Genomic DNA, 26,900 nt, shown 5'->3' on the forward strand with positions numbered 1-26,900 from the left:
GCCTTATCATTGTGCAGACACGTTCAGACATTGGAAACGTGTGGTGAGTTTCTTTCTAACTCTACTTATGACGGGGGATGTTTTTTGGCTCCCAGCACCTTAAGGTCTACTCCTGAAAGTAATCTTTGACAGCTACTGAAGTTAGTCAGTGGAAAGTTGTTATGAAAGTTGTTCATCACTGAAAAGAGGTTTAGATCGAACTTTTTCCTTGCAGATAAAGAGATAATCTTCCAAATCAGTGATGGCTTTTAAAAAAAACAAAAAACAGGCTTACTAACATGAGCAGAAGCCTATCCTTTCAGCAGTGAGGTAACATGGCTTCAACCAAACATCACCTTCATTAATAGTAATAGTCATATTTAATATATGTGTCAGTTTTATGAGCCAACATTAAATTAAGTCATTAAGTATTTAATTTAGCGCCATTGCCAATATTTCTTGACAATTTATTTCTCTGAGAACTTTGCTGGAATAGAGCTATAGGTGAGAAAGTATAACTTTAGATTAATTTCTGAGTTCAACACAAGTTGGCTGTAGTACGTTCTACTGTTGCCTCACACAACGACTGCTCTTCCCAGCCAGTTGCCGTTCCTTGCCTACTCATCAAATAATAATTTATTGAATGAATCACATTTGAACATTTCTGTCAATGGCTTGTTGATTTTTTTCATTGTTAGTTAATTTTAATTTAATTTTGCACTTACAATAACAAGCATATCTGTCCTCAATTTAGATCATCCTGTACATATCATCTCCAGTGTTTCCTGCATCCACTGTGTGTTTCTGTGTGTGCGCGTGTCAGTCGCGGGGGGGAACTGAGCAGCAGTCCCGCCCGCTGCAGAGAGCCGACAGGAAACAGCAGCAGCTTTTAGCGACTTTAGAGTGAAAAATTGTTATAGCGGACTTTGATGTTAAAATGTATACAGGTTGGCAGGACGGTCTGAATGTTTTGTTTTCGCTGTACGTTTTGTTGGTAAATGTGAGATGTTCGAGTCACACACTTCTCGTCTTCATATCAGAAACAAGGAGTTGAATTTGGGGACGTATGTGTGTTACGTCAACCCATTCTCACACCCGCTTGCTCAGTGGCTCTCTGCGTCACATACTGACATACCCGCTTTGAACAGGGGAAGCACCACCCCGGTCTGCCACTCCTTGGGCACTGTCCCAGACTTCCACACTTCGATGATAGACCAGTTAGTCAATTAAGGCCATTTTCAGTTCAACTCACTTCCAAAAATATCTTGGTATTAGCTACTATCTCTGTAGTTGTGATGAATTATTGATTTAATGTGAATATGGATGGAGGCGTCGTGTTTTTGTTAAAACAATTGATGGTGTTGTTGCTCTCCATAGCAAAAACCTGTGTAGGCTTGTATTTTGTTTCTATTTATTGGTTTTGCTCACAAGGATTTATTACACTTTTAATAATAGCCGGAAAGCACGGTCAGTGTAACACTTATCAGTTCAATTTTCTAAGCACAAATGGAAATTTGGAAAAACAGAAAAATGGGTTCAACTATCCAATTTTTCATTTTTTTCCACCTTGACAAATTAAAAAATTGGATCTTTAAACTGTTTTTCCAATTTTCTGTTTTTATTCAGAGGATCAGAAATTTAGAAAATTACAAAATTGCATCTGAGCTCCAATTATTCAATACTCCAATGGTATTTTCTTCCTCTACTTTGTGGAATATGCAGGTCATTAACTGCATATGGACCAAAAAAAAATAAAAACTGATAGACTTTGGGGTCAGAGGAGCTTGCAACTGATGGTTTCGAGTGGGGGGCGGGGCGTAGCTAGGCGGAACGAGGGAGAGAATACCATTGCAGTATTGAATAATTGGAGCCCAGATGCAATTTAGTAATTTTTTCTAAATTTCTGATCCTCTGTATAAAAATGGAAAATTGGAAAAACAATTTAAAGATCAAATTTTTAATTTGTCAAGGTGGAAAAAAATGAAAAATTGGATATTGGAACCCATTTTTCTGTTTTTCCAAATGTCCGTTTGTGCTTAGAAAATTGAACTGATAAGCGTTACACTGACCAAGCACAAACAGTCTCGCTACCACCTCGTGTCCCGAATTAGACATAACATCATGGAAATATTATTGTTGTTGCTGGTGGTTGCTCAGTCACAGCTGAAATATTTGTAAGCATGAAATCTACAGCATTTCCCCTTCAGGTTTATAAGAATAAGAATGAGAGGTAAGAATGATATGCTACATTTACATTTGTTTAATATCTGGATATTCTAAAGCCTTGATCAAATCTGTATTCATTGCATGTAAACATTGTTGTATGTGTTTAATAAAAAAACACCAGCGAAGATTACCAAGGATTATTATGTAAAAGTTGTTGTGTTTTAGGGGATTTATATTGCTTTTATGTTTCGGATATGGTCTCTCAAAGTGTTTGTGAATTCTTATTCATATTTTATTTGAAAGTGTGCATTGGTTGTGATAAAAGTTGAGATAAGTAGGAGCACAGGATGAAGAACTTGACATTTAAATAGCAGTATCCCACCAGGCCACCAGTAACATTATGCAAGTATTTTCTTTATTTCCTGAACATGTGAATTAGTACTCATGTTAAAAGCTGTAATAAGGCAGAACCTGCTATCTGCTGTGGTTCATCTTCAGATGATGTCAAGCTCATGCTGATCTGGAGAACATCTCATCACTAACATCAAAAGAAACTAGTGGAAATCCAGGCTTTCAGGACTGGGGTGTTTGCATGCAAACAGTTGTTATGAGTCTTTCTTGTCCTCAATCATATTCAGGATATGATGTTTATATAAGACATAAATTAACCCAGTTATCCATATCCCTGATCACTTGCTAATAACATTATCCAAGTTTCTGATCACTGTCAAACAAATCAGGATAAACCCACTTAAACTCAGATACTTTACTTAAGTAAAACTACCAGTACAACAATATAAAAATACTCTGTTACATGTTAAGCCCTGCCTTCAAGTATTGTCAAAATAAAAAATATTTGTTTTGCAGTAAAATGTCCCTTGTGGATGATATATTTATCTGACTTTATTAAATGTTTAATACTGATGCAATCATGTGTAAGCAGCATTTTACTGTCGTAGCTGGTTGAGCCAGAGCAAATTTATATACAATAGATACAGTCAGATCAGATAAATCTGAGATTAGATGATTATTGGGGTAGGAAAGAAGCAAAAAACTAAGTACTGCCACACAAATTTTTACTTCACATTGCTAGAGAAACAGGATAAGGGTGATACATGACACTCAGTGTATCTCAACTTACAGTGGTGTCAGGCTTTTACCTGTATCAACAGGTACACTGTGATATTGTTAATTACCGTATTATTTTAAAGACGAGCATGCTCAGACCTCAGACATCCTGAAGCTGGATTGGGTGTTTACATGGCATCATATTCCTGTTTCTCTTTGAGAAAGCAGGATCACACATTCTGGTTTTTTGAAAGTAAGATAATGATGTATCTGGGTTTCTGTAACAAGGACATGTTTCCAGCACAAGCATGTAAACAAGATTTTGAAAAGCAGCCTCCAGAAATGGCAGCTCCGTTTGCGTCTATGTTCTCTGTTGGATTGCATTGGTTTAAAGTATAACGGCACATTTTATTCCTAAAATGTTCCTACCAACATTTTCCTTCCAGACATCTGCACGTCTAGGTTAAAACTGGGCTAAATTTAGTTGAAAAGTGAATTATTATAACAGTATAGCCATTGTTTAAACATATTTTCATTGAATGACGCGGAGCCTGCAAACCATTTAAGTCAACTTGAATCGACCACTATACGCTTACACATACACTCATAGTGGTGTACTTAAAGCATAACTCTCACCAAAATGCAAACTAGGGTCTTTTTGTGAATTCACCTGAGTCAAACTTTCGTTTAAAGGAAGGGAATTTAGCTTATTCACCGTAACCCCCAGAGTAAGATAAGTCGATACATACCCTTCTCATCTCTGTGCGTGCTGTAAGGCTGTCTGACGGCTCCAGCATTAGCTTAGCCCAGCACAGATCCTGCAGGTAACTGGTTCCAACTAGCCTACTGCTCCGAATTGTGACAAAAGTGACAAAATAACGCCAACATGTTCCTATTTACATGTTGTGATTTGTACACATTTGTTTTTTGTACACGCTGTGACTCCACAAATCACAACATGTAAATAGGAACATGTTGGCGTTATTTTGTCACTTATTCGGAGCAGTGGGATTTCTGGAACCATTCACCTGCCTGTTCTGTGATGGGCTGATGCCGCTGGAGACGTCAGACAACTTAGGCTTACTGAGGTATGAATGAAATTCTACAATAAGCTCTGGCGTGTTCCTTTAAAGCATAATTAAGATTGGAAACACCACTTTTAAGATTAACTGTATTCTCTTTTTTCGGTCAAATGGCCTTTTAAATAGGAGTGCTAGGGGCACTACTATGATCGCATCAAAATCGCTATTTTTAAAAGAAGCGCACGACACAACATGAAACTTTGCTCAATGTATCACCAGGGGCTCTACACATGAACTCGAGCATTGAGAACATTGTCTATGTACACAGAGTTTACTAAAAAGAAAGGTTTTGAACAACTCACTTTAGCATTTGATTGTTCAAAGTGTCAATCTCCAAATGCGAATGAACACATCTATTGATTTTAGTATTGTTTCTTATGTAAGGCTCCTTTTTCAACTACAAAGTCAATATTGTTTTTCACTCATGACAAAACAACAAATTATCCGTGCATTTATATGAAACTAAGCTTTAGGAGCTTTCCATTTTTTTCTCTCCTCCCTGTTATGTTGCATTCGGAGATTGACACTTTTTGACTTGCAAGAAGGCGAACGGAAAAATCAACTGCTAAAGAGAGTTGTTCAAAACCTCTCTTTTTAGTAAAGGTAGAGCCCCTGGTGATACTTCGAGCAAAGTTTCATGTTGTGTCGAGCCTTCTTAGCGTTTTAAAAATAGTGATTTTGATTTTTAGTGCCCCTTGCACTCCCATTCAAAAGGCCATTTGACCGAAAATGAAAATACGGTCAATCTTAAAAGTGGTGTTTCATAATTATGCTTTTAAAATAAAGTTTGACTCGGGTACATTCACAAAAAGACACTAGGTTGCATTTTGGCGAGAGTTACGCTTTAGGCCATCAAAGCTCTGAGCATTCTGCATGGCAGCTGCCACATGGCTCACCTGAAAGCTATGCTGTCAATTACTGCTACTGCTGCCACGGTTCATACAGCATGTCAAAAGCCCAACCGCCACCCCAGCATCCACCTCTAGGCTCTGGGTCTACCTTCCCTCAGGGGTAAAGTTAGTATCATTGCTCATCACTCCCTCCCGTGCTGTGGGCTTCCTTGTGTTGGCAAAGTCAGAGTCTAGACGCCCAACATCAATGCTGTAGATATATTTTAAAATCACATAATAATCCATTCTACATGACTTGGCTGGCTGAATTATGTTTCAATGTGAAGCACATGTGAAGTAAAGCATTGAAATGCTGTTGAAACAATTATATGTAACTTGGACGTCTTCCCTTTTCAATCACGACATATAGGTGTTTTTTGACCTGCGCAAATCACCAAATCAATGCTTACTGGATGACACATTGGTCTGACTACTGTCAGGAAGGTTGGCATGTAAAACATGTAACCTGCTGCCTGTATGATTTTTAATGACCTAGGTCCTATCTGTCTAACGTACAGTAAGTATAAACATTTGACAACTTTGACTACTCTGTCTCAAGGGTTCAGTTTTGGAAATAGGTTGTAGGTCAGGTAAGGACAGTTTGGATGTTCATACATCATTTTAATGGATGCACGTTTGTAAAGAAACAACAAGTTTATATGTTATGTAATGTTGTTGTAGGCTGTTTTTTTTTTTTAATCTGTTTTGACAGTATTGTCTGTATTGTCTATATTGTGTTTATTGTCCTTTTATCTCCCTTGCCCAGCAACCACAGATGTAAATTAGCTGTATAGCTAACTCTGGTACAGGGCTTGAAGAAGTGCATGGTCCATGACAAATAAACTAATAAAAAAATAAAATAAAAAAAAAGTGCATAAAGCTTTAGTGCGTAATTGTTTTTCATATTAATGACATCCGTTACATTCAAGCCAATACCAAATGAGTTGCTACAAAGCTAATTAAGACTTTCAGCTCCACAAAACTCTCGTTTTTTTCTCAGTACAGCTGTGTTCACAAGATTGTGTCTTCCAGTGACTTTCGCACGCAAAAACTCAAGTTAAGATACAGTAATTACCTCTTCCGAAGAGTCCATCATGTTTTTTTAATCCTGCGTGTCCTCCTTGGCTACTAGCAACTGCATGGAGGAAGGGTGGGGGCGGTGTGCAAACACGGAAGGCTTGTATCATGTGGACGCGCCGACAGTTTTGTTGTCATTACTTAGAATTCCTCATGGGGGCGACAGAAACTACGCACTATAGCTTTAACAGTGACTACTCATATTTTAAGAAATGCTAATGTTACTTACCCCATTGACAGGATAGGTCGTCCAGTCCAGTTCTCCTAGCACTGTCGTAGTGTCCAACAGAACCACTAGAGAGAGAGAGAGAGAGAGAGAGAGAGAGAGAGAGAAAGTGAGTGGTGCGAAATAAAGTTGTATTGGATGGAGGAGAAAAGTTGGAAGAGTGAAAGAACAACAGTATAAGCACAAAAGGTGACGAGAGAGAGCAGAGAGGGGAAGAGAGAGAGTGTGAGAGGGGTTGGAGAGTGAATTTAAAAAGAAGAGAAATGGAGGTGACAAAATGGGAAGAGAGCAGACAATAGCTATCAAGCTGTCAATGAGGAGCTGACAGAGCTGTAAAGCCCTTATCAGATTCAACCACCTATGAAATAATGGCTCTTAGGAAAGTGCAGGACAACAGCACCACTAACACAGATCCACCCTCAGTCTGGAAGTCTGAAAGATTAGTACTCTCCTTCTCAGAGGTCAGGAGTTTTCTGTGCTACATGACATAAAAGATGAGCTAAAGATGAATGAATGGGAAAGATGTAAGGACTATGGGAACTTTGAATATTTAACTAAACTGAATGTGACTTAATTAAAACTAATTTAAGACAAATAAAGCCAACCTTTATGAATAGTGACCCCTTCAATAGCATTAACACATTGTTTGGAGTTAACTGAAGTTCCCCCTTGAGCTAATTGATATCATTTTGTCACTTGATACCACAGCCCAGTATCCCTACAAATTATGCCCATATTAGATGATTCCTCACAATTTAGATCTAGTTCCAATTATCAGTGCCAACATAATAAGTAGTGTGCCCTAGGCTATGTGTAGCGAGGACATAAGTAACGATATAGAGGTTTGGACGATGGATGGGCATGTGTTCTTTTGTGAATTTCATGCAGGAGACTGAAGTTTGCCTCTCATCACATACCTGCAATTAACATTTGCGGTTTTATTAACCACAGCCATTCCCTAAACGTTTTTTAGTTGCCTGACTAACCACACTTTATTTCTCATGAACACAATCTTAACCATATGTAACCATACCATAGTTGACATGCACAGATATTATAGAAATAAGTCATTCATTTTAATTAAGAACCAAATGAGAACTCAGTGAGAAAAATTAAAATAAAAAAATAATGGACACAAAATGTTTTACAGGTAGTCCAGGGTTTTGCAGAATCGCCCAATATAGATGTTTTTATCTAACGATAGGGTTGGATAGCAGCAAAGAGATGTGTAAACAAATTTTGTCAAATTGGGACAATGCTGTTATGTATAGATTAAAAAATGCACGTGATGATCTTGGCCTCATTGTTTTGAAAGTGCAAAATCATAACAATAGCCGACCTGTCAGACTTGGGACATTTTATCCGGTGTAATGTGCATAAATTTTGCTTAGTTTTGCAATTTATACAATGTCATCTTTATCAACCGTGTCTCCTTCCTAAAAAAATATGTTCTCATTAGGGTTGACAATTGATTCAAATATTGACCCGCGGTCAGTCGCAAATTAATCATACTGTACATTTATCACATTCTCTTCTAAATGTACTTTAAAAGTTCAATTTTTCAAGTTTGTAATTCTCTTATCATGGGAGCAGACAAATGTTTGATTTATGCAAATTGATATTATTGCAGCAATCCAAAACAATGACAACTACTGTTGAGAATATTCTCCAGAATAACCTCAAAGATACTGTATGCTTAATATTTATTTAATTATATGGCAAACTCAAGCCCATCAAGCAACAACAGATGGGCATATTGACCTGACTGTAACATTACTTGCTAATACTAACATACTGAGGATGTTTACATTCCACAATTTTTCAGAATATGACAACCATAGAAATAAAATGTTATTTATATGATGACAAAATCCATTTGATTTTGGGTCATGTAAACAGCTTATTCCGTTTGGAAATTCCAAATACGGCCGTTTTCTGAATAGAGCATTTTACGATTAAGACATTTGGATCTAGCTGGTATTATTTGGGTTTTAAGAGCTTTTTTTGGACTTATATACTCTGAATATGCGTCTCAATCAAGGTTTTTACCGCCGTTTGCGGCCCCTTGCCTGTTTAGGGCTTACGGTCTGAGTGCTATGGTTGTTTTACACAAACCAACTAACCAACTATAACCACATGCACATTTAAAGAGGTTACTTCCAACAAAAGATTCAAAAGAGGAGGGAAGAGTAAATGATGCCTACATGTGGGCTGACTCAGTCAGCAGAGATAAAGAAAAGTTGATCTACAGGAGAATAAATAGTTGAATGCAATACATAATGCCTGAGAGCCTGGTTGCATTACATAGGCCTAAAATTATGTTTTTATATTTTGAATTGTCATCTATGTTTCCCTTTACATTAATAAAGATATTGCAAGCATAAATTGATGCAGAAAAAAATAAAATAAAAATAAATAAATAAACTACCAGAAAGCAGGAAATTAAGTGTTTAATGCTCAGACATTTCTGGGGGGGAACCCCCACACTTGTCACAGACTCAGACTCAGGACAAAGAAAAAAATCCAAATGCTTTTAATGAAGGTTCTTGTCTGGCAAACAAAAGTCAAAAACAGTATCAAAAAACAAAGTACTGTAGAGTCCAAGAGGTAAAAAAAATACACGAGATCGCAAAGGAGAGTGGTGCCAAAGGCAGTGTCAAAAATACCAGAAAAACTCAGGAGATTTCTAGTTAAACTGTTCAAACAAACTTAGTAGTACAAAAGCCCAGAAGACCAACTTAACTTTCCAGGAGAACCCTGGAAGCTCTGGTGACACACTACCATACCAATACTGAGGGCCCCCATATGCCATGTAGAGACGAAACCAGACAACAACTGAGGACTGGAGAGGGTTTTTGTAGATGGGTTAATGAGTTGAAACAGGCAACAGGTGAGGAGTGCTAATAGGCTGGGGATAGTGAACGATGATACTGATTGAGTGGCGATTGGGTAGTGGGCGTGGCTGAGGGAGAGCCCAGTGCCGGTGTGACAACAACAATGAACATACACAGCTATAAACAAGCTGGGCAAGCCGAGCGCTGTTTTTGTAATCTGCTCTTCGTGCCATTGCATTCAGTTTATTTAAATAAGCCCCGAAAATCCTCAAGTCCTAGAAAGGCCCCTGGTATATAGTATTCAATACAATATGTACCTGTCTAAAAAGAGTATGTAACTGTACATACTTTGACTGTTAATATAGAGAAGAGAAGGATTGTCCTGTATCATTCTTTGTGAGAGAGGAGCTGAACGATACGTCCACCATACAATAATACAGATAAAACAGACGAATGAGCACTGTTCGATCTCACAGATATGAATGTTGATTTATTTTCTTTATTTTACACAACGGTACTTCAGGCGGGAGGCGTGCGTGGCTAGGCAGCCACCTAAAATATAGAGCGCTCAAGGAAACGCTGTTTTATTAGCTACCTTTTGTGCCTGATATCCCTAAAAAGCAAGCTAGCCAAACACGCCTTATCATTATCAACCTTACCATGTCACTGATGCTTTCTCTGGGCTCTGTGGCCTGAGCTGGCTCTGACTCTGACTCTGATTGTGCTTTATCCGTGACACCGCTCATACTCGGGTGGGCATCCTTAGAAGAACCAAAAGAAAAATCAGAGGCAGATTGCTGCATCTTCCTGGAGCAACTATTCTGCTTCACCTTTGCATTTGGTGGCATTTTTTCTCCCCATGATTTCTCAAAGAGAGAGAGTTTGATGGAGGAGTGTCTGATTGATTGACAACAGCGATGGCGGGAAATAGGGTGGGACCAAAGTTAACTGGCTATTAGGTATGTGAAGCGAATCGGTACACCAATCATAGTAAAACGTCCTCGCTCCACCATCTTCTGGGCCTGTAACTTTGGGCCAGTCCATCAAGGAGCATACCAATCGACTTTCAACTGCAACTTTTGGATGTAATTTTAATACTGTAGGCTGTGTGCTTTCTCGGCCCAATCGTCCAGTAGCCCACCGGGAAAACTCCCGGTACTCCTGATGGCCAGTCTGCCCGTGCGTACGTGACGTAAGTTAAGAGCGTTATGTAAAATAAAGCTGCAGTGAGTAGAATGCAAAAGATGCCAGAATTTTAAGTAGAGTGAGATCTCCTCATGCAGCTCTCCCTCTCCCCTCTCTGTCGCATGAGCAATGCATTCACAGAACAGCTAATAGAAATCTCTTTGTAAAATTATTTGATTCCTAGATTTTCTAAAGCCTGCAAACGCTGAAAATAAAGTGCCTACCACAGCTTTAAGTTAACTTACATAGTTAAAAAATTAGACAACGTTGGCTTTTGGTTTCACATAGGACACAGATAGCGGTCTCCTTGGTGAAAGTCCTCCGTTTGTTTGACCCATCCATCCACCCCAACCTCTTCCTTACGCAGACTTTGAATGTAAACTTTGATTAGAAGCGTATTTGTGATACGTCAAAAACAATCTGACAAAATCTGGGACAAAATATGTTTCCTATTAAAACGTAACTGAGAATGCAGTTTAGATTTATGGGAATGGAATTTTTAGGAGACAGGGCTGTCTCTGTATGTCACGCAAGTCTTGAAACAGGGCTTCTCTGATTGGTCAAGGTCCAACATTTAGTCTGCAGTGTTTCTCGGCCAAGTCGTGCCAATAATTTATGACTCTAATAGCTAATCTGACACAGTCAACACTTAAAAAGACTAAAATACAGTGTAATCTAATCTCAGTATTAGCGTTTGGTGGTGTTTTTGTGTCAGCATTCTAACAAGTTTGTTTCTTTGTGTGTGTCCATGACCACATTGTGTACATACAAGTGTAACATTCTCAACCTGTCTGCACTCTGGTCACGGCTCAGGCATGAAGAGAGCCATTATCTGGCCCTTGCTGAGCCCCCTGAGCCAATTTGATATGATGAATGTGCAATTTCCTTTGTCTCCGCACAGCCAGTTAATTACAATCTCTATCAATAAAGTGCGTCCCACTTCAGTGGTCGACATTGTAGACCAAAGAGTCACATCTTCAGACGACCTGTCACTCCAGTGAACGGCAGAATACCAAATCTAGACTAATTTAATGGGGTTGCTCTTGTTTTGAGAACAAGTCAGATAACCAGAGAAGATACACTTTAGCGAGACTAAATTAACCGCTTCAGTATTTACAAAGACTTCATTAAGCCTTGATCCTCTGCTGGTAATTAAGGGCTGCATTATAAAAGGATGGCCTAGCCTCTGTTTAAAAGGAGGACATATAGAGAGGGAGGGAGGGAGGGAGGGAGGAAGGGAAAGAGACTGTAAGACAAAGAGAGACAGAGAGATATTGATTTTTGACAAAATTAGAAAAACTATCTTTCATAATCATGAGCGATGTTGCATACCATGTTTGACAGTAGCAAACTTTTTTTTACCAACTCCCTTCACTGTCTGTCTGCCCCTCTCTTACACACACACACACACACACACACACACACACACACACACACACACACACACACACACACACACACACACACACACACACACACACACACACACACACACACACACACACACACACACACACACAGTAATGTAGTCATAAAATAATTAAATTCCTGCAACTGTCTTTGGAGCCCGGAAATAATAGATGACCCAAGACCACAGTGCTGAATTTGATACACAGATTTTCTCACTCAAAGCACACACACACACACACACACACACACACACACACACACACACACACACACACACACACACACACACACACATGCCGACGAGTATTTATCAGGAGGACAAATCACATTACTCTTGTCTGGGTATTGTGTCTGGAAACATAATAATCTGCAACTGTCCTAGGACCATAGGAAATTATCACATTTTAGAAAAGAAGGTGGGCACAAATAATCTATATACCAGTAAATTGCCACAATTTGTCTTGTGATATCTCATTGATACATTTGCGCTGATATTATCCAAACACTGAATCCTGAAGCTAAACTGAATCTATTTAGTTGTTTTCAGCATTGAGGCTCCCATTACTGAAAGCATTGTTGTCGGCTCAGCCATGACACACAGCATGTTATGTGTCTGTGGGTGACACAGGGGCGTCGGACTGGGGGGGGGGGGGAAGGGGACTGAGTACCCAGGGCCCTCATGTAAGGAGGGCCCAAAAAGATGCTAGAATGAATAGACATTGATGCAGGGAGGGGTCCATAGAAAATGCCTTTCTACAGGGCCCAGAATTCTGTGCTACGCCACTGGGTTGACATAGGAAAATGTACATATATATCTTCCCACTCAAAAGCTAGACATTAAGTTATTATTTTAATATTTGGCGGAGGATATTCAAGTAGACAAGCACTTGGCTGAGATCCCCCAGAGAAATAGGCATTTCTATATGGGCCCTTGTTTTTTTTCAGTTTCCAGGATGTGGTTTCAGAAAGCCATTGGGAGAGGAAGAATCATTATTTTCTATATGATATGATAATAAAAGTTGACAGCAGCATCTAATTCCCCTGATCATGACACAGATGATGCTGTAGCCTTATATTAAAAGAGGAATACAGTGCAGCATCTGCCTGAATGCTACTGCTGTATTGGGATAAAATGTTACAGAGATGTCAGACAAAGAGTAAGTACCAACGACAAATTGATTGGTGTGTGAGCCTTTCATCAAGTGAAAATATGTAGTACTTGCTAGTTAAAGCTTCTCAGATGTGAGGATTTTCTTGCTTGTGAACAGAATAGAGCTCAACAGTCCCGCCCCGCCCCCTCTGAGAGACCTTGGGTTCCAGAAGAAAATTTCCCATTCATTTCTCCCATTGACGTCTGGAAAAATCCGTATATAAAGAGTTTTGGACCATGCCTCAGGCTAACCAGCTACGACGTGAATCATAAGCATACAACATATCATTTTTAGTGAAAAAACGAACAGAAAATCAAAATAAAAGTCAAAGGTACAAGACTGTGTACACATTTTCATTATCGAAAGGCGGAACTACTCATCCCATAAACCACAGCGCACCATTGAATAAAGGAAGCTAACGTCAGTTTAGCTAACAGCTAATTTGGCTAACAGCTAGCTGAGACAGCATGTAATAACTTTAAAAGACCCTCAAAGTAAAAACCTGTAAATAACAATATAAAATATTGTAAAATATATAACAGCTATTATGTCAGTTGTAAACCCGCTTTCCCCAGTGTTTAGTTTGAGTTAACGTTATTTTAGACTGAATCAAGCTGTCAGCTAGCGGTTAGCCGAATTAGCTGTTATTAAACTAACGTTAGCTTCCCGATGGAGGCTAACGGCAAAAGTGTGGAACAGATCGTGATTCGTGCAGTATTGTAAATCCTCGTAAAACAGGATTATCACCTTGCACATGTGCATGACGGATCGTGCAGGCAGCACAGATTGGGTACCGACAGCTCCCCTCCTTATGGAAATTTTGCTTCTTTTGAATATGTGGCTCTTCAGCTAAGATCCTCCCCTCAAGCTATGCTTCTAAATATCTACAGGCCACCTAAATACTGTGCAAACTTCTTTGACAATTTTAATGAACTGCTATAATCTATAATCTGTATTAACTTTGACCGTGTAATTATTGCTGGTGATTTTAACATTCATGTTGACAACCCCAGGACCGAGGAACCAAAGAACTATGTTATGTTTTTGAGAGCTATGGACTGACTCAGCATGTGACACAGCCCACGCACAATAAGGGGCACACACTGGACTTGATTATCTCAAAGGGTCTAAACATTTCCAAGGTTGTGGTGACTGATGTTGCTCTCTCTGATCATTCCTGTGTTTTCTTTAACGGCACTATCTCGGTGCCCAAAAGTGTTCAAACAAAGTTAATCAGAAAACGGTATATCACTGAAAACACCAGTGAATCATTCATTCAGCTTTTCTCCTCTACACCCACCCTCTCAGGGGCCTCAGTCACTGAGCTTGTAGATAATTTCAACTGTAAAATTACGAATGTTATTGATGCTATTGCTCCCACTAAGGTCAAAGCTGTCTCTGGTAAGAAAAGATCTCCATGGAGAAATTTTATAGTGATGAGAACAGAAAAAGAAAGTGTCGAAAAGCTAGGCAACGGTTGGCGAAAATCGAATCTCAGATCCATTATAACACTTATAAAGAGAGACTTCGCATTTATAATCTGGAACTAAGAAATGCAAGGCGGTCCTTTTTCTCTGACATTATCGCCAGAAACAATAATAATTCACGTGCTTTGTCTGCTACTGTTGATATATTAACAAACCCTCCAGTACCAGTAGCATCTGAACTGTTGTCAACCAAGGCTTGCGAGCCTTTGCCTCCTTCTTCACAGACAAAATTCTGAAAATTAGACAGTCAGTGCTTCCATATCAAGTACGGGATATGTGTTGTCACAGTGTCCACGCAAAACAAATTCCAACATGACACAATTTCATACGATCAACCTTAAAAACCTGGAGGACATTATACAACATCTGAAAACCTCCTCCTGTTGCCTTGATATTCTACCAACGGGTGTTTTCAAAAATGTTTCGAATTGTTTGGCTTCTGATCTTCTACAGATTGTAAACACATCTCTGCTCTCAGGTATCTTCCCACAGGCCCTGAAAACTGCAGTCATCAAGCCACTCCTAAAAAAGAACAATCTAGACACGACACTAATGAGCAACTATAGGCCAATATCAAACCTTCCAATTTTTAAGTAAAATCATAGAAAAAGTGGTTTTTCAACAACTCAACCTTTTCTTATCGCTAATCAACAGTTTTAATGCCTTCCAATCAGGTTTTCGACCACACCACAGCACCGAGACGGCTCTTGTTAAAGTCTTTAATGACATCCACTCAAACACAGATAGTGGCAGTAGTCAATTTTATTCTTGTCTTTTAATGTTTTTAATTTGTTTATTAATGTTTTTAAATTGTTTTTAATTGTCTTCTAACTGCTCTTTAATGTTTTATGTAAAGCACTTTGAATTGCCCTGTTGCTGAAATGTGCTATACAAATAAAGCTGCCTTGCCTTGCCTTGCCTCCTCACCAGCATGAGTTCCACCAATCAGAGGCATCACTGTGGGATTGTGGGATTGTTCAGGATTGTGGGTAATGAAATATTTATCCAAGACATCGTGAATAAAAGACATTTATCTCAAAATAAGGTTGGTGCCCCATGAACTTTTAGCGTCTATATGAGCATATACAATCGCTTAGTTATGTCGTAGCTGGTTTTAAGTCTACCATCGACGGTTATGATTTTATGGCTTTATATGGCAATTGTCAATGGAGAAATTGTATTGTATTTTTATTTCCAGAACCCGCTGTGGGCGGGACTGTTGAGCTCTATACCTTTCAGACAAAATACCCATTTGACCGTTCACACATTTTTTTCTGACCATACTTATATTCAGTAGTTGACAGACCTATTTCGTTCACCCGCGACTATAGCATACTGCCCCATGAATGACAACTCTTTTTTAATACCCCCCCTTAAGTATATAGTTTAGAGAATATCATAGATCCAAGACAAAACTGACAGAAGCTACTTTAGCACCACAGATAGCATCATGGATTTATCAATACACAGCACAGTTATAGCTCAATGTATGGTCCTGCATTAAATCTACGCCGTATGAACGTGTAGATACAGACCCTATGCCGTACCCTATCAATCAATCAATCAATACAATTTTATTTAAAGTGTAAAATTACCATTAAACAGTGTCTCAGTGCACTTTAAATTAATGGAACACAGAAATAACAGACAGCAACAAAACAATATATATGAAACAATAAAACAATAATGAACAATACAAAACTAGCATCATAAAACAATAAGTGAAAAGGTTTGTTTGTGAAGGATGCAGAAAGGATGGTGTGTTATGGTTGGCTGCCGTATAATGGGTTTTCAACATAGATTTAAAAATGTCAACTGAGTGAGCTTCTTCTTCTAAGATGTAGTGGGAGGCCATTCCAAAGATGAGGGGCACAGTAGGAGAAGGAGAATGCTCTCTACTTTTCCTGCAACCGCTTTCCGACCGTGGTCAGAAAGCACAGGGAATACACTTTGTTTCTCCCTCTACGCCTCCAGAGTCGGTACTTGCTCTGAAGCTAATCCCCGTCACTCTCTCACACACACTGCCCACGCGCACACACACAAATGCCGGCTCTGCTATTCTCTCAAAGAGAAACGCTAGAATGACACAGACACCAGCACACAAGTATAAACCTCAGGCCAGTTACGTAGGCTACGTAAGCTCTGCGTAGAACCCCTGCAGAACCATAAATCCTGCTTTAGGCTACTGCTATTTCAGAGCCATGGTTGGGACCATAGATTCTAACTTGCACAAACTCTCTGCATCTGCACTCTCTGCTACTAGGTGATGAGACCATGGGCTTGCATGTTGGTCATTTTGCTAACAGGGGGGATGGCGTCCTTCCTCATGTCACCTACTGCTTATAATACTAGAACTAATGTTACACTACAGTACAAGAACAATGCTGGTTGTTTATTTCCATGTATTCTATATGGTGAGCCGGTGAGGATGCTGACCTGGGGCTTTTAGTACGATCAATGCATTAAGACCCTTTTTACAGGATTCCCCTTTTGAAACAATTCAGCTGGAAACCAGTGAAAGTGTTTTCAAACAACTCATGGAGCTAACGTTAGAATAATTAGCTAGCTAGCTACTGTCAGCCAATAAAATTGGTCGTCGACAGGACTATGTCTGAAATAAACACGTTGTTTAAAAAATGACTAAGAATTTTGAGTGGTAAATCTGCCACCATTATTTTAATCCGTTATATACAGTATCTCACAAAAGTGAGTACACCCCTCACATTTTTCGTAAATATTTCATTATATCTTTTAATGGGACAACACTGAAGAAATGACACTTTGCTATAATGTAAAGTATTAAGTGTACAGCTTGTATAACAGTGTAAATGTGCTGTCCCCTCAAAATAACTCAACACAGCCATTAATATCTAAACCGCTGGCAACAAAAGTCAGTACACCCCTATGTTAAATTCCCATAGAGGCAGGCAGATGTTTATTTTTAAAGGCCAATTATTTCATGGATCCAGGATACTATGCATCCTGATAAAGTTCCCTTGGCCTTTGGAATTAAAATAGCCCCACATCATCACATGCCCTTCACCATACCTAGAGATTGGCATATGTCGGTTAGCCTAATAGCTGGTTTGATTTGCATTGAGAGTATTGATTTTATGGAAAATACCCCATGCCAACCTGTAGGTGGCATGGGGTACCTTTATGACATAAATAACCTGTTATATAAAAACATCTAATCTCTCTCACTTTCTCAGTCTGAGAGGACAAACAAGGGATTCACATTCATTAGAAAACTCACTCAGATAAATTGCACATGGCTAACATGCACCTGGCTAACATATATATATATACTGTATAAGCTTGCTCTCACTATATCACTATATATTAAACTCCTAACATTGTCGTTTTTTTCAAGTTTTCCCCTGTGTGCATCACCTCCAATTCTAGCCTGTCACCACCACAGGAAGACAGGCATCCTGTGGGGAAAACTGAGCACACACACACACACACACACAGACACACACACACACACACACACACACACACACACACACACACACACACACACACACACACACACACACACACACACACACACACACACACACACACACACACACACACACACACAAAGACACTGAAAAATGAAGTGGAGACTTTGACATTTGGCTAGTGAAAGGGCTCCTGTCGGCTTTGAAAATGTGTATCCTAAACATTAAACATTCAGGAAGGAATACCAAACTGACCTCTGCAAATGTGCGAAGTGGAAGATGTCAAGAACAGATTACATTATGGCAACCATACCCACATGACTTATGAGTACTGAGGGGAGATACAATTATTATGTCCTGTGTTTCTCATACATATGCAACTGCACACACTGACTATGTGACTGGAAATTAATCATGAAAAGTGGGAAATTATTCTCATACATTTAGTGAAAACCACTGGCCCAAAATATTATATTAGAGTAAGTATAACATAAGTGTCAATGATGAATCCTGTATGGTCCAAAATCTGTTATATTTCCAGCCATTAATGTATGAACTCATCATAGAAGACAGAAATAGGCATCTCAAAAGTATCAGTATAGCTGACAGAGTGTGCCAGAGGCTGACATTTATTGTAACACTGTGGTCTCTATAGCTGTGGCAATGTTTCTGTGCAGAAACATTGTTCAGATTTTGGAGGTGAAGTATAATATCAGAGCTTCTTCCATAATTTGGCAGATGGAGCTTCTGTCTGTAACAGCATCACAAACCTATGGGTATACATTTTTTGCATTTTGATGCTGTAAATGTGTATCCCAGTGTGTATTTATTGTCAAATTTAAAATAAAATGAATCTATTTTGGGATGTGCAGTGGGTTGAAAACATATACAAACTGTACAGTATCAATGATTACATTTGATACCAGAAAACAAGGCAACAAATTGACATTTTTGCATGAATTTTGAGGATGTAAATGTACAAATATATATGTATATTTTGAGAAAGTCTCAAAAAAGTAACTAAAACATGATTATCACTGCCAAATATGTGTTGTAAACTATACAGTATGAATGTTTAGGAGTACAGATAGATCATTCCATTCTCAGTCTTAGTTATCAAGATAAATACTGAAACCAAGAATGACATCTTTTGGTTTAGCCAACATTCTTGCATGCATTTTGAAGCTGCACATGTATACATTTGTAGTTTTGATTTAGAGACTAATCTACTTTAAAAGAGGTTGAAACAGTATCAAACACATTTTTTTTGCTGTTTAATGTTTTAAAGTGGTGTTATGTAAGATATACAGTATCAATGACTAGACAGATACATCTAATGAAACCAAGACTGACATCTCTTGGTTCAGCCTAGAAATTGAAATTTTTACATGCATTTTTAGGCTGTGCATGCATGTCTGAATGCGTTTTCTGTTGTTGTTGTTGTTGTTGTTGTTGTTGTTGTTGTTTTTGTTTGACACATTCCGGATAGACCCACTGTCATCTAATGTTTAAACCAAGAGACATATTTTGGTTCAACCAACAAATTGACATTGGCGGTAAATAGCAAAACACCTGACGTCAAACACATTAGTGGTGTCATTATTATGTACAACATAGCCATAAGTGAAGGAATTCCATTATTTACATTATTTAACTGCAAAAACATTAAGTTACTTTGTGTTTTGCGCGTGGGCAGAGCAGAGGATCGATATTGTTGGGAAATACTTAAAAATGGTCAGATCCACCCTTGTTCGATGTCTATGTTTTTTAGATGCTCTTTGTACTTACCTTGGTTTGTGGTTCCCGGGTCCGACAGGATACTTCTAAGCAAGAACAAAAACACACCGTATTTCCCACCGGAGCACATCGTTGAGGCAGACACAAGTGCGCTCTGAACTAAAACGCTGCACAGACTCCTAAGTAGATCCCCAAAATGAAAAGGTAAGGAGCTCTCATGAACGACGCTCTGAAATCTTCCCCGTATCCAGAGTTGTTATTTATTTATTTATAGTGCATCCATCCCGAACCCCTCCATGTGGAGACGGGCAGATATACGATGTAAACGGCCAGCCATTGCGCACAAAAAAAAAAAACGACGGATTGAGCTGTAGCAAGTTAAACATAAATAAATAAATGGAGGATTAGTTGTCTGGAAACCTTAAACACGGACAGGTCCGAATAGACAGTACTATCCCAAAAGCGAACTTCCCCGATGAGTGTTTGTGGTAAAGTTAGTCTGTTTGTCATTTAATGTTTTTTATTCCAAAACAAGGGAATGATGGAGAGAAATGGGAAAATCCCGGACTTCCCGCCTCACTTTCAGCCAATGCATCCCTCAGCGTGTCTCTGTATCACTGCGTGTGTATCTCTCTGTCTCTCTCTCTCTCTCTCTCTCTCTCTCTCTCTCTCTCTCTCTCTCTCTCTCTCTCTCCTCAGAAAAGGGGGGGATGCTCTGGCACAAGCAGAGTAGCCGATTTATTTTACCACAAGTCAATGCGTGATAATCTTACTTGTCTTTGTGCTATTTCTTACTTTACATTACGTAAAACGCGCGGTCCACTCGTTTCCATCAGACGGAAAGTGTGGTCTTCTCTGTTATTGATTCAGTGGGAGACAGAAACACTGGGGAGATGGAAGGAAATATGAAGCCATTATTTAAGTCGGTCTATCCATCTCTGTGCCATGATGTAGGTTATACCTGCATTGGATTATGTTGTAGGAATAGTAATGTGTCTGGGCCAGTTTCTATTTATGGTGGCAGGGGAGGAAGGCAAGCAGACAAATAGAGTATAAGTTGATATGGGGCATGGTGGGTTGAAGGTACACACACACACACACACACACACACACACACACACACACATACACACACACACACACACACACACACACACACACACACACACACACACACACACACACACACACACACACACACACACACACACACACACACACACACACATTTATTTATATGTTCCTTTGCTGTGAGTCACATTTAAAGCACACATGATTCATGTACTGTAATTTAATGTTCCTCTTGCTGGCCATATGAATTGATATAACACACGAGTGATTAATTAAAATTGAAGACTTTTATATTACTTTTATATTGTTGTTTAGGTTTGCAAACAGCCAAGTGTTTTGATACCCGTGGTTTGGTAATTGTTAATACAACTAAAAAATATTTTTTGTCGCTTCCTTAAGTCCAGTTTTTTGAAAGCTTAGAAACCTCTCCCAACCACCACTGTAGTATAACTAGATGTTTTAGTTTTCAAACAGACACAGACGAGGAGGGTAGTGTCACCGTTTGTTGAAATAGGGCTTATCACGGTCTCCCTAGTTTTCCTAACTAAAGGGGGGAAAACAATTTTTTTTTTTTGTAAGATATCGCCACTGCCTGCCACCAAACGGCGTGCATTATAGTGAATGGAATCCTATGTTGCCAGTTAGCATGTTGTGAGTAAAAGTGAGCCAACAAAAGACAAAAAAAACAACCTAATTACTTGCACTGAGACAAAAAATGCGTTGGCCCACCTATCTACAGCCAGAGTAGACCGTGATAAGCCCTAGTTCAACAAACGGTGGCGTATTCCTTTAAATAAAATCATTTAATAAGGTAATTACTTCAACTGGCGCCCCCCCAAAAAAATAAAGATAAAGGCTAGCCCCTTTCAATGAAGGAAAAAAGGACTCATCTCTTTTCTCAATGCACCTCAGTGGGCACCAGGCATAATACAGCATTTCAGCACCATGGACAGTGACACCAGACCGCAGAAGAGTTTGTCTCTGGTATTGAGTCTTTGCCTGTGTGGTTGCCAGTGGGTTCGGACATTTAAATTAGGAGTATTTGGGTGCCATCTGTATGCACAGAAGTGAGGTTTTTCCCTACTTCCAAATGTTTAATTTAGCTAACAAAATCAAAGTGTTCTGATATTGCTGCTTCAGGTTTCCAGGGACAATTTCCGTTCCCCCATCAGTATTTCCACCCTTTGCTAATATTGGCAGGATATGAGAAAGATAAAAAAGTGGGAATAGATTTTTGCCACACACAGCATTATTGTATCTAAAATATACAAATACAAGACTGTATGATGACTGGTAATGACCATGTTCTTCCAATTTATTTTGTTGGAACACTTTTGGATTGATTGACTGTACTCACTATAAGCTGATCAGCCTTGTCTTTCTCTTTGCTGTATCATCCGTTTCTACCTGCTGTTTGAAAGACTCTCAGTGTGTACCTATTGATTCTAATGGTCACTTTTAAGCCATTTACTTCCTGCAGAGTGACTGGAGCATAACTGCATTCCATATTTTTATGATTCAATTTTTGCCCTATAAGCAGTGGGTCTGAATCATTTAGTTTGTCTGTCTTTAGGCGTGATTTAAAAACAGGCAGAATTGGGCCGTCCTCACATGGAGGGGAAGCTCGTTCCACAGTTTGGGGGCGACAGCTGAAATTTTTTACACAGTGTGTTACAGGTCTTGGCGATTACTACTGCATGTATGAAAAAAAGTTATAGTATAGCAGTGTAAGTATAACTCCTATTGTGGCTCCAGAGGGAGCTGTGTGGAATGTGATACATTACCTCAAGTGATGTCACTTGTATAAGAAGCTAAAGACTACCAGTTTAAAAATGAACAAAAGCTTAAAATGAACCAAAGCTGGGAGTGTGGAGTTTGAAAAAAGTGAGACCTCTGTAGGCCACTCCTCATCTCTGCTTGAGGCTAGCAGCTCAAGGCTACATTAGCTGTTACGAGCATAACACACCCGGATCTATGACTGATATCGCTATCATCTAGCATCACTCTCAAGACAAAGCTTTCATGTGAAACCCCACTTGTGTTAATTAATTTATCTCTTAATAATTATCTCAGCAAATGGGCTGTAACAGGGGTTTAGGCTTTTGTATTGCTTCTGCTGCACATTTGACTCCTTTGGTAAATCCGCCTTTTGTGTAGTGCTGTTTAGCGCTTCCCCCTTTCACATGCTTGGCATGGTCTTTGTGTTCTTATAGTAGGTTTCTTTTAAAAGTAACATCTACTTGACTTAAAGCCAAAAATACTGCAGTACAACTTTTATCATCTGGCTTTTGGCAAAATAAATAAATGTTAATACATAATATGTAGCTCTTGGCTGTACAGTAGGGGATCTTTGAACGTACAGTAATGTTTGGTACTGTATAATGTGTTATAAGTGTCAGGGAAGGTATATTATTATACTCTAATGCATCTATAATATATATGATCTATAATGTAAAAGGGTGTTGTGGTGTCGTTGGTAGCGATGCTGTTATGCTATGTGGTGAGGAATCCGCTGACACTGTTTCTTGATTATAAAGGTTTATTTACATCGAAGAAATCAGCATCAATTTACAAGCTCTGCAGAGCTCGGAGAGGACCTGTTTTCCCAATTCTCCAGTGGTCCTCTGTCTTTCTTTGTTTGAACATGGTATATATTCTATAACATATGTAACATAGATGGGGGAGGAAACAATACTTTGACCAATGGCTACAAGCCAACTGGCCTTATTTTGGAGGGGCCATTGATAATGCATCACAGATGTTTTCCAGAGAGGTGTCTTCTGAAAGTAGAGTAAAGTTCATACGAGGTCTCCTGTCTATATAAATATTTACACCGCTGTTATCAATACCTGTAACTGCAAATCAGTTTATATTACATTACATTTACGAAAGGGCTTTTGACACAGAAAACTCAATTGGGATAAAGACACAAATAAAAAAAACTATTGTCCAGCCACACAACAGAGAGTGCAGAGGCTCATGCTCTGTTCTCAACCAGCAATACCTCAGCACTGCCAGATTGAATTTTCCCTCTTTCCAGTGGCTAACAATCACTTTCCACCCACCAGAACACCTTCAGTTCTTGTGCATCTTTGAATTGAGAATTGACACATCTTGTTGCTCCAGATACTGAAACACAGATGCTGCGTCACCTGTGTAATGAAGACTTAAGGCTGATTGCCATTTCCACATATCCTTTACAAAGACTACACAAGCCCATACATGTTCCAGGTCCTCCAAAGCCACTGTTGTTCTTACATTTCACTTTAGATGGAAATAATCACATTTTCCACATACGCAATTTTATTAAGTGATTCATAATAGACAGCTTTACTGTGATCGACCCATACAGCACCTATGTGAAATGTCTCCATATGCAACGTGGACCATCAGAAAAACAAAACCTTAGGCAGATGTATGCTTGAAACAAGCTAATTTGAACAGCCTGTGAAGCTGCTCCAAATGGCCTCACTTAAAAAGCCTGCCACCATGGAGAATGGCAAGATGGAATAATCATTCCAATTTGGGATACCAGTGCACATTTACTTTTTGCTGGATAATTAATGGTGTTGCAGATTGTCAGTTTTAGTAAGTTACAGAAATATTTTGGGAATGATGCAAGCAGAAAGATCAGTATTTTAACATATCATTAATACAAGTTATTACAATTCATTATGTGGGGAACATGGATGTATGTACCAAATGCCATTGCAATCCATCCAATAGTTCCAGAGGCATGACACTGTGAACAAAAAATGTCAACCAGGTGATTACTGAAGATTACATCACCTGGGGACCATGAATGTGAAACTTCGATGGCTTTCTGTCCAAAAGTTGTCAAGACATTTCACTCTGGACCAAAGTGATGGATCAGGTTTCTCGACCGACACTGCAATGCTAGCCAGTGGTGGAATGTAACTAAGTTTAGTACAATTTTGAGGTACTTCTAATTTCCATCTTATGCTGCTTTATATTATAATATATAAAATATTGTACTTTCTACTCCACTACATTCATTTGACAGCTTTAGTTACTTTGCAGATTCTGATTATTAATACAAAATCTAAATCAACAAATACATTATGATGTATATTTGTACATAAATAATAGTAATCCATTAATATAATAATATGATTGTAAAAGTGGGCCATTCTGCGTAACATGTACTTTTACCATGACTATTTCAAGTATATTTTTATGCTAAAACTTGCTACTTCTGAATGTTTCTCCCACCACTGATGTTAGCATGGCTACAAAACTGAGCATAAAACAGTGAGAAAAATTGCAGAATAAACGGGAAGCTTTTAAAGATGGGCTTTGGAACTGTCGTTCAAGTATAATTACCTCAAAGTAAACTTTAATTACATTAACACGATTCAGAAAAGAGAGCAAATTGTAATTGTGTAATGATCCCCTTAAGTTGCAAAGTGAGCAGAGTAGAAGTGAACAGAGCAGCTGTACCAGTGAGAAGTCTTTCAAGTTACCAGGACAGAATGACCTGTGAAAGAATAAACCCTCATAAAGTCCTGGATAGGGATTATCACGCTTCAGCTGCAGACTGGCTGAGACCGTAAAGAGCTTTAGAGCATCATTTCCTGCAGCCCGTGTACTCTTACACATCTCCTCTGCTGTAGGACACCACACATTGTGCTGCCTGATTATTCCTGAATTGGTCTGCCTTTCAGTCTACATCTTTATTTGCCCTCCACATTTAGAGGACACGTCCCTCATCCCTCTCTGCTTCTTTGCCTTGTTTCTGTCCTGTCACACTCTTCAACCTTTCTCATCTCTGCGTTTCGTTCTCTCTGTCTTCTCAGCCTTCATTCTCTCACCCTTCCTCAACACCTCTGCTTTTTCTTTCCTTTCTCCTTTCTCTCCACAAACAACCCATTCCCCTCTTTCAGATCTTCTGCTGTAGCACCAAGCCACCAAGCCACCTACCCACGCACTTTTTCTCCCTCCGTCCATCTTATTTTGTTATGTATGACCTCTCTCTCTTTTCCTCTCACTCTCTCCCCTCCTCCCATCTTTCTCTCTGTGAATATTTCATGATTTGGTGGCACATTGCTGAGGTGAGGAGCCTTCCTCTGTCTATACTGTAGCTTGCACAGCACAAATATTTACTCTCCTAGCTGAGCTTAGTTCAGTGTTAGTACAGACTAACTGTGTGTGTGTGTGTGTGTGTGTGTGTGTGTGTGTGTCTTATAAGTAACAGTGATCACATGTGGCATAATGCCCCAAGGGGAAAGGAGGTCTTTGGTCTCTTCCTATATTGATGTTCCTGCTCCAATTCACACTCTCTGAAGTCTTCTTGGACAGACAGACAGACAGACAGATAAGGAGAGTCTGGATATAAAGGTAGGATATAGAAGATAGAAGGGTAAAAGGCGTTGAAGTGCAGAAAATGTGGGAGAAGAGAGAGAGAGAGAGAGAGAGAGAGAGAGAGAGAGAGAGAGAGAGAGAGAGAGAGGGAATCTCACAGTGCCTGTGCATTGACAAATGTCTGTTCTGTTTTGGCTGGCGAGAATGGAGCTCAATTGCAGGTCTGGAGGAACATCAAAACACAATTAAGGGCTGACATGGAACTGGTCATGCAGAAGAGTGAGGACAGGGGAAGAACCGGAGCTAGAGGAAGGAGGAGGAGAGCTCGGTAAAGAGAAGGACGAGAAATTGAGATATCCGGGAAGCAGACAGAGAAACACAGAGACACAATATTTTATTGGCAATGATTACAGGAAAAGTGGAAAGGGAGTTGATAGAAGAGGGAAAAGACAATACTGTTATTTAGAAGGTGTGTATTTGTCTGTGAATAGAAGGGAATAGTCTCAGGCTTTTTTATTAGTGCTTGGTATGTTACAGACCAGATTTCAGCCTCTGTGTCGATTGGGCTGTCCACCACGTGTAACTATTTCAATCAGGAGAAACTTTGTTGAAAGGTGCAAATAAGTTTATTCATCACATGATGCACAAGGTTGAAATGTGAGTCTTTGGTGATAGACTCCATCGCTATGTACATTTTTATAAGGGGTAGAAAGGCCATGAGTAGGCAGGAATATCTCCCCCGATGGAGTCTGGACACTGGTGGTGG

General features: G+C 39.2%; 1 protein-coding gene across 6 annotated transcripts in view; it reads right to left on the minus strand.

Moving 5' to 3' along the window:
- The window catches only part of LOC120555944 (ephrin type-A receptor 6-like), a 65,948-nt gene extending 45,601 nt beyond the window's left edge, over nucleotides 1–20,347 (minus strand). For all 6 annotated transcript variants that reach the window (XM_039795159.1, XM_039795156.1, XM_039795158.1 and 3 more), the window contains exons 1-2: nucleotides 19,793–20,347; nucleotides 6,492–6,556 (exon numbers count right to left, since the gene is read on the minus strand). In XM_039795159.1, coding sequence (XP_039651093.1) covers nucleotides 6,492–6,556; nucleotides 19,793–19,871 — 144 coding nt within the window. In that variant the 5' untranslated portion in view covers nucleotides 19,872–20,347. The remainder of the gene's footprint in view (nucleotides 1–6,491; nucleotides 6,557–19,792) is intronic.
- Nucleotides 20,348–26,900: the final 6,553 nt, after the last annotated feature.

This window comes from Perca fluviatilis, chromosome 3 (assembly GCF_010015445.1).
Source record: "Perca fluviatilis chromosome 3, GENO_Pfluv_1.0, whole genome shotgun sequence".
In the NCBI taxonomy this organism is placed as follows: domain Eukaryota; kingdom Metazoa; phylum Chordata; class Actinopteri; order Perciformes; family Percidae; genus Perca; species Perca fluviatilis.